Consider the following 9,470-nt stretch of genomic DNA (forward strand, 5'->3'; position numbering starts at 1 on the left):
ACTTAAATTTTACACTGATGAAAGACAATTGGGCAATTCCAACGTTATGGACATGACATTTTGCGTTATGGACGTGACATAAATATGCTCAGAGAATGATTTTGTTACAAATATATTGAACCATCTGTTTATATTTCACTAAACCCTTGTTGATAGAGTCTAAACATAAAAAAGTCAGTCTATGAACAAATTTTCTATTTTAAAAAAGGGAAATAAACATGTGTTACGGATGTGACAAAAAAAGGACGTGTTTTTTGGGAGACGTAAAGTTTGAAGGATTTCTGTGAAATAAAAAGCACAATCCTGAAGCAATAATACCCAATGAATGGAGAAGGGATGCCTCTTTATAGAACATAAAATAGTTGTTTTATTTTAACTTTCATATGTCCATTTATGAGGAATATGTAGCGTTATGGATGTGACAATCCTGAAAATGGCACTTACCTGACTATGAAAAATCATGCACTAAAAATAAAACAAATGCTTCACAAATTTGAAGAGAGATCGCACATGGCTGTTTGAACCACCAAATGTTAAAATCTGTGTTGTTACCAAATTAAAAACTGTTGGTAGAAACTTTATTTTTTCATGGTAAGGTTGACATTTTCACGGAATTGCCCAATTATATTTCATTGTTAATTCATCCCCTTGGAGTTATAGGTTCTACCTGTAGGGCTGTCACGATGATGAAATTTGGCTGATGATTAATTGTCTTTTAAAAAATAGCGATTAATTGTCTGTTTAAAGGCTTTGACAATTATAACGATTAATTACAATGCATTTATTCAATGAATAAAATATAGAGACATTAAGAAAGCGATTGAACCCTGAGCGATTGAATAGAGTCAAACCCACGCACCAATCGAATCTGTTGTGATAATGGACCAAACACAGATGAGGTGAGCTGCCCTGCTCTAACGGTCAACCACAGCCGACTAAGTTTAGCTCCATTTCCCTGTCTTTTCGCCTGGGCTGGTGGATGTGTTTAATGTGGAGGGGGGCGGGGTAGGTGCAGATTGCGGCCACATCCCGTGTTGGTAGCCGGAGCCAGGCCTGTGTAACTGTCATGGATTTGAGGGTTTGGCATGGCTCTCTGTGTCAGTGGAGGGTGTGATAGTGGTAGGCTTCAAGGTGGTTAAGGCGTGGGAGGCCTTCCGCACTCTGTACGCTGCAAACGGACACTGTGAGAGGAAGTGAAACCCATCCGTCACTCCAAACACGATCGGGGGGGAGGCAAAAGAGTGCGAATCTGAAAGTTGAATGGCTGAGAGCATAGGCCTACAAACAGTGCACTTGAAACGGGCTACTGTTGGGTCCGAAATAACTCTTACAAGGCAGTGCATTGTGGTTCTCTGTAGCCCTCAGGTTAAAAAAGTCGTCTTTGTTTGTGTTTAATCTCCTGAACGCAAAGATAAGATACACACATACACACTCTCTTGATCCCCTGCAGGTCTCATATCTGGAATCTCCTGTTGCACTTGCCCCCCTTCCCCTGCCTGTCATCCCTGGTCAATGTGGCCAGTAAAGCATGACCAGTCACACTGTGGAGCCTGTGTAACCATCACTGACCAGAAGCTCCTCCCTCGCTTTCATTTTCCTCCTTCCTCCTTCTAATTCATTTCCGTCCCCAACTCCTCGTGCCATCTGTTGCTTTGCTTAACCCACATGCATTTGTAATCTCTCACGTTCTACCATCTCTCTCCTCGCTCCAGCCCGGCTGTTGTCACTTTAGCTCAGTGCGGTGAACTCAGGGGCTATTTTTGGTAACTGAACTTCTTTTCCGGAACAGGTTGCCAGTGGTGTGCTTCTGTGTTCATAAAACCCTCACATGACACATGCTATGATAATCTGGACACTAGGTTCTGCAAGTGCATTTGCTGTTTACTCAAACGTTCTAGTAAAGTTACCGTGAGGTTTTTTAATGGGTTTATGCATGTTTGCTAATTAGCCTGTTGGTGTAAATGTCAGGCACGCAACAAACAAGGGTAAAGTTTCAGCTGTGCATGTGCGTGTTTAGTTTTATTCATAATATAAACTGACATGGTTTGTGTTTCAAATATGTTTTTCATGAGTTTTACGAGTCTTAATATGCGATGATGAAAGTGAATAAATTCTGGTTTATGTTGACAAGCCAAGGACAGGTGAGGTTTGTTGAGCGGATTTTTTCTTGTTTGTAAGTCCCTCCCACCTGGTGGAAGTTGACCATAGATGCACTCCTTAACCTTTTGATGAGCTCTCTGATTGGATAAATGTTTTGGCAACATTTTCATCTTTAAACTGCATTCAATGATGAGGCAGTCATAACTTCACCTGTGTATAACATCATAGTGAGTTCTGCAGTTCATTCTTGTTGCAGCTTTACTTAAAAGGCAACGTGATTTAGTCTTCTTGAGTAATCGACTTGTTTTTGAATATTGCTTGCAAATACAAAGAGTTAAAGTACTTTGCACTATAAGTCCACTATTTCTTAATCATTTTCATCTAGATGACAACTAACTATTATTAGAGTGTTGGTAGACTGTTAGGTTAAGGTTAGGGTTATATATAGACGGTTTCATCGGATGCACGTGCTGGCCCGAAGTTAACTATCGATCTGTGTTTGCTTATAATATGACAATTTATTTCATATTTAATTTATATTAATTTATATTACTATTTTATTGTGTATTAATTGTATTAAATTACATTAAAACTACTCAACAGTTGATTCCTTGCGGAGGTCTACCGGAAGTTAAGTTTGGTCCACATAATGTTTGTTTAAGTTGTTTCTGCTGAAACCGTCTATAGGGGAAGGGTTAGGAGAATAAGTTGACATGTAGTTGCAAAGTTTTTTGAGGGACTATCATAGTAAAGTGTTAGCAGATATTAGAGACACAGTCTACTAATACTTTACTGACTGGTAATTTACAAGAAGTTAAAAAATTACGTATAGTTTGCAAAATATTTGAAAGTGGACTTTCTAAATAAAGTGTTAATGAATCAATCTAAAATAGTGGTGTCTATGGCCAGAATCTACTTAGGCTAATGTTTTATAATAAATAAATTAATAATAATAAAGAATAGAATAGAAAATATAACACAGGATATAAAATAAAATAATAAAATAAAAATAATAAGATGATATATAAAATAAAATAGAATATAAAATAAAATGTAATGAAATTAAATATGATAAAATAAAATCAACATATAAAATATAATATATAAAATAAAATAATAATCAAAAGATAAAATATAATCAAATAAAATAATCTTTAATGTTTAAAAAACAACAAAAGACCATTTAGCAGCTTTTTAGCTAAGAGTCAAAAATATAAAAAAGGTTAATAATAGTATTATGTTTTGCACAAATGCTGTTTTTTATTAATTTTTTTATTACAATTTAAACCAAATATGCATGTTGTGACCTTTTTAAAACCTTTAAAAAATTATGGTTTATAGTAAATCTGCAGTGAATGTGACCCATAAGGATTAGAATCAGGCACATTGCCTATATTTTCATGTGTCTGTGGCCTTGAATTAGCTCTTCTCTCACTTCCTACTTTAGGACAGAAGGGGTTAAACCTGCACACAGGAGGAATCATGGTGTACACTGTGACCTTTGACCTCCGGGCCAGAGGAATGTGAAAACCCTTTAATCTCAAAACAAAACATCAGACACAGTCGCACAGGCAATATGCATGGCCAGTTCCTCCTCCTGTGCAGCATTTAGCAGCATACTTTGTGTGGCCTTCTGAAGGCGTATATAAACCCACCACCTCCATTAACCCATCCGTCGGGCTGTTCTACACCTGCCTACACTGATATGAAAGTGAAGCACAGGTGGATGTTGCAGATTTACATATAAAAAACAATGGCCACTTTTTTTGCTGAAAAATTATTCTGTTGTTATTTCCTCTTCTTTGCACACTTTAAGAATGAAATCTATGCAGAATTTTATACATAAGAAGACCATGTTACAGTTACATGGATAAGAGTAGCATAAAGATGCTTTAAAATTCTCAGTTTCACAGGTTTAGAACTACATGGCATGAATAAATGTTTACATTATAGGATTTTGTTATTGGGTTAACTCCTCTTTTTTGCATTATTTTGAAAGTTATTCAGAATGGATTAAATGTGGTAAATGTGTAGAGGGGAAGTAGAGTTGTTTTCGGAGCGTTCGTATGGATACAGCACGTTAAACGCGGTGGTCGCCGGCGTGACGGATGGGATGTATGTGCTCATGTGGAATGTGTGCACTGAACAAACATCACAATGGAGCAGGGCTCCCTGGAGTAGCTGAATGGAGTATTGTCACCCCCCTGCACCCACCCTGCTGCGTGACGACTGCGGTAGTACCGCACAGCTGTCACTTCCTCTTATTCACATACATATGGATAATCACGCACACACACAATTATACCACGCAGAATAGACCATGCATACTTAGACTCCATTTACACCTGGTGTTAAGCTCAGTATTGAATGATTTGATCACAAAATACTGTTGTGAACAGGGTCTTAATAGTTTTGAAACCACCTTTGTTTTGCCCTGAACAACTATTTAATTAACTATTGTACTAAAATTCATAACAGCCTTACCAAAATAATTTCTACAAAATGAATTGAATATAAATGGACAGTACTCCATAGTACTCCATTAGGGGTGTAATGATACTGTATATTGTGTCACAATAAAAAATTATATGTATTGCAAAGATATGCAGATTTTCTTACAATATGACGGAATTCTATTGGTTGAGCTGCTAACACGTGACCTGCATCGATGTGTAATATTTTTTGGTGTGCTTTTACTGCATTAAGAAGCTCTCTCTTTGGGTTTTCCTTCCTAAATAATTTCTTAATTTAAATTTTATGTTAAAATTGTGACAGACCTATTTAGACTTATTAATTTGTAATCATTTAAATGATTAATGAATAATAAAAAATATATATTTAACTTATGTAATTCAAATTACATTTATTATTTATATACAAGAAGGCTCACTTGATCCTTGAATGTTGTCAGTTGTATAAAAAGAAAAAATATTTTGTTAAATCGTTATTTTATTAAATCGTTAATTTTTACATTTTAAAATGTATAAAAAATGTAATATTAATTTATATTATTATTAATATTTTTAAATGTATTTATTTTTCAAATCGTTATCACAATAACAAACAATATTTATATAATTAAGTATTATAATAAGTAATAAATAACAAATAAAATAAAATATATATTTGTAATGAAAATTATAACTTTTTTAAAAAATCAATCTGTTATTTGAAATATCAGTTCAGTTTTTTTAATTTAGTTTAAAATATTGTGATACTACTATGGTATTGTGAAGCCAGTATCGTGCATTTTATGCTTAATTCTAAAGCGGAGTATCAATTAAGAAACGTATTTAGTGGATGATGCATAAGGTGATGCAAAACTACAAAACAAAGTGGGTTTACTGAACAACTAGTCACTCTTAATAAAGGGCTGTATAATTAGACTTCGCTAAACACCAATTAGTAGGGGGGCGTTTACATTGGACATGGTCTTGTGTTTAGGAACAGCTGTACAGAGCACAGAGCACAGGAGAATGAAACAGAATGCAGGGGCCTATAGACATTTTTTTAAACTATTTTTAAGGGGCTGTTCACACAAGATGCATTCTTGCATTGAAAAACACACTGTAAAACTTTACTGTAGTTTTGCAGCAGGTTTGCCAGTAACTTACTGTAGATTTCTTTTACAATTTTGTTATAAACATAAACTCACCTGGTTCTTATATTTTCTTTAGTTACATAAGACAAAATATATTAGGTTTCTTTTCTTGTTATGTTAATGTATAGTAATTTATGAAGTTTTACATGTTTTTTACTAGAAAACAAACAAAAATGCTCAGGAAGAATGTCATTTTTTGCAGTGTAATGCCAGCAATGAGACCAGTCTCTTCTTGCTCATTTTGGATATCAAAAGTCAAAGTGTTTTAATTTTGATTTAAGTAAAGTTTAACGCAATAAAAACAGTATTAATAGGAAAATATTAAGTAATAATCAAATCTACAGTAAGTTACTGGCAAACCTGCTGCAAAATTACAGCAAAGTTTTACAGTGCAGCTAGACACAGTGCAATCTGTGGACGTCTCACGCTTTGAAACTAAGGCTGTTGACCACAGTCTTAAAAAACACAATGTATGCAAAATGGCAAATGGCTACGTATCACAAGATTAACCAAGCATGGTATCTAGGTGTGAACTTTCCCAAACTATGTGAGATGATGCCAATAAAGAGACAATAGAGAAATTATAAACCACGATTAAAAACGTAAAGGCAATTGTCAATATTGACTCATCTCATTTATTTTACCTTAGGGTGAAGTAATGTGATACTTTTTTCAATTTGACATTTAATTATTTGCCATAACCAGGGGCAGCTTTGTGTCTGTTGTTTGTTTTAGGATTACAAGAGCATTAAAGTGTTTCCCAACACTAAAGTACATGTACACACATGCATGACAGAACATGCAGGGACACATCATGCATTACAACAATAAGCAAAATGAAAGAAGGGTCTTTCTTAGTGTGATAAAATCAGAAATGCATAATTTTCTTAAATGTTCTCACACCTGTGAAATGCCAACTACTGTCAATCATTTCATTTCATTTATTTATATAGCACAAATAAACACAACTAAGGTTGACCACTGTGCTGCACAAGGGTGAAATAAAAAAAATACGAAGTAAAAATAACATAAAACCATAATACAAAATGAATAAATTACAACAGTTGTTAAGAATAAAATCTAAAGTTATAGTGAATTAAAAGCACGGATAAACAGATTTTTACTTGGATTTGAAATCATGGACAGAGGATGCAGATCTCACAGATAAAGGAAGATTGTTCCATAGTCTTGGACCGGCCACTGCAAACGCACGGTCGCCTTTTTTTTCTAGATCTTGGCTAAGTTAGTGTAATACTATTTGCGGATCGCAAACATCTAGTCGACCTATTCACATTAACAAGATCAGATAAATAGGAGGGGGACAAACCTTTCAAAGACTTAAAAACAAATTATACAATTTTAAATTCAATTTTATATTCCACTAGAAGCCAGTTAAAAGACGTTTAAAGATATCCCTTGCTTGCATGGCAACACATAAATATGCATGTAGAATGAGTTTGTTAATTCATTGATAACTAAATAAAGCTCACAGCTTTCGATGTCCTCCCTCTGCCTTTCCCGTACCAAAACGAGCGTGACGATGATGAGAAGTGGCACGGTAGGGTGAGGGGGTCAGATCTACATTAAAATTGGAGTAATGTGTTCTCGTTTGCGAACCCTTTTTAGAAAGCGGCATTTTGCCATTTGAAGGAGTTACAATAATCCAAACGTGATAGAACAAATGCATGTATAACCCTTTCCAAATCTTGTTAAGATAGGAAAGATCTGACTTTTGACAGAAGTTTAAGATGGAAAAAACATGACTTAACTACTGAGTTGATATGCTGATCAAAATTAAGGGAAGAATCGAAAAGAACTCCCAAACTTGCTCAGTCAATGCTCAGTTTGTCAACAGTTTTGTACGTTACTGCCCTCTAGCTAGCATAGTGACAAAGTAAACATGTTAGAGCGGTTATAGGATATACCCACAGGTAATTCTAGACCATTGAAGTGAGTTCCCAATCACATAATGCTTCATTGTTAAGTCTGGCAAAGTTATTACTTTAAGTTCTTCAAATGTATTTGGACCTTTTGAATGAACAAAAACAAGAACAAACCAGATTTACGTAATTAAGTATTATAAGTGATAAGTAATAAATCAATGAATAAGTGAATACAATTAAATGAATAAATAATAAGTATTTTTTACATTTCTTTATAATGTTCATTTTATATTTTTAATAAAAATACTATTGCTCAATATTACACGGCCCTCTGGAATTCTTGATTGTGATTGGCCAGTCGCGACATTCCAAGGTCTGATATTTCCAGATAACCACTGCCTGAAACTAGTAGCGCAGCACATCTAGCCAACTTATTTTATTTAAAAACCTTAAAAATAATTTATGCATATATAAATATGTCTAATTAATTACTTATATGAGATTACATTTACAAAAAATAAAATCAATGTCCAATATTTCGTGTCTAATTCCGCGTCAAATTTACTCATATGGCAAGAATAGCGGTGCTTTGTGTCAGGGTTTATTTTGCAATTTATTATCCCTCATTTAACTTGCATGTATCTATCTGTTCTGCCAGCTCACCCGATGGTTGAAATATCTGTCTGTCTCATATAAAACTTAAAAACCAAAGCTTTTCAAAAAATTGGTCAAGTTAAATATTAATAAATAACAGTATATAATATCATATATAATAATGTATAAATATATTAGTATATAATATTTTTGAATACTTTAAACAAACAGTCTGTCTGTTTTGTTTTGAAGGATGAAGACAATGATGAGCACTTTTGCCACCTACTGGGCCCCAATTATGGCAGGTGGGACAGGATAAGAGCATAAAGGTAAAGGAAAAAGACAGACAAGCACTTACATTTCTTTTGGGAGACACGTTTTCAGCACGTAAGGGGGTAAGCATTGTGTTCAGCTGTTTCCCTCTGTGTACAACAACAAAACAACAAGCTTATCACAACCTTTTATAAGTGTGTAACGTAATTTGTTATAATAAACTTCATTTTCTCGGTCACAGATTGCGAATGACCTAGGAGCCTTCACCCCCTCAAACTCCGCCGCGATATCGAACGGGAGCCTAGAAGGCAGGGCAGCCACGGCCGCGTTTCAATGGCAACGCCTCCCTAGGGCTGCCATGGCAGCAGCCGATGCCCCACATCACATTGCCACACTGACGCTGGAGGACGAGGATCGACGAACCGCCACCAAAGTGTTTGGAGGTCCCACTGCAGGGAGGACGGACAGAGAGTTAGAGACTGAGAGAGAGAGGGAACGGAGAGGCAGTGGGAACGAGTGTTTGGTGTGCGGTACCCTCTTCAGTTCGAAGGATAAGCTTCGACTTCACTCTTTCTGTCACACAGGAGAGAAACCTTTCCACTGTTCCCAGCCTCACTGTCTCAAGGCTTTCAGCTCCAAATATAAGCTCTTTAGGTAGGTCACACGTAACAGCTGCTGCTTCTCCACATATAAAAGCACTTCTTAAGTATAATGACTGTATACATCAGCTGCAAATTAAGTAATGAACCATTTCATACTAATTCTACTAGGGTAACCATCTTAACACTTGTATCTTTATGGGGCAGCTATCCCTGACAAGTAAACTGCCCCATAAAGATACAAATGAATGTGGATAACTTGGAAAAATCATGTCAGTGGAGTTGTTTTGGGGGGGTATTAAGATATCTGGTATTTGATTAGAACTATAAATATATTTTGTTTTGGGAGAAAAAGGAGATCTCATCAAAACTGTTCTTGAAAAAACTGTTTTGACAAGTGACAGTTGTCAAATTGTCAAG

The 9,470-nt window shown here is 35.3% G+C and overlaps 1 protein-coding gene across 1 annotated transcript in view; it reads left to right on the top strand.

Annotated features, from left to right (window-relative positions):
- plagl2 (pleiomorphic adenoma gene-like 2) overlaps window positions 1-9,470 on the top strand; it is a 45,804-nt gene that overhangs the window by 27,255 nt on the left and 9,079 nt on the right. Inside the window, exons 2-3 of the mRNA XM_057319134.1 lie at window positions 8,431-8,507; window positions 8,693-9,105. Of these exons, the coding sequence (XP_057175117.1) occupies window positions 8,810-9,105 (296 nt within the window). The 5' untranslated portion in view covers window positions 8,431-8,507; window positions 8,693-8,809. The remainder of the gene's footprint in view (window positions 1-8,430; window positions 8,508-8,692; window positions 9,106-9,470) is intronic.

Source organism: Triplophysa rosa, linkage group LG21 (genome assembly GCF_024868665.1).
Source record: "Triplophysa rosa linkage group LG21, Trosa_1v2, whole genome shotgun sequence".
Lineage (NCBI taxonomy): Eukaryota > Metazoa > Chordata > Actinopteri > Cypriniformes > Nemacheilidae > Triplophysa > Triplophysa rosa.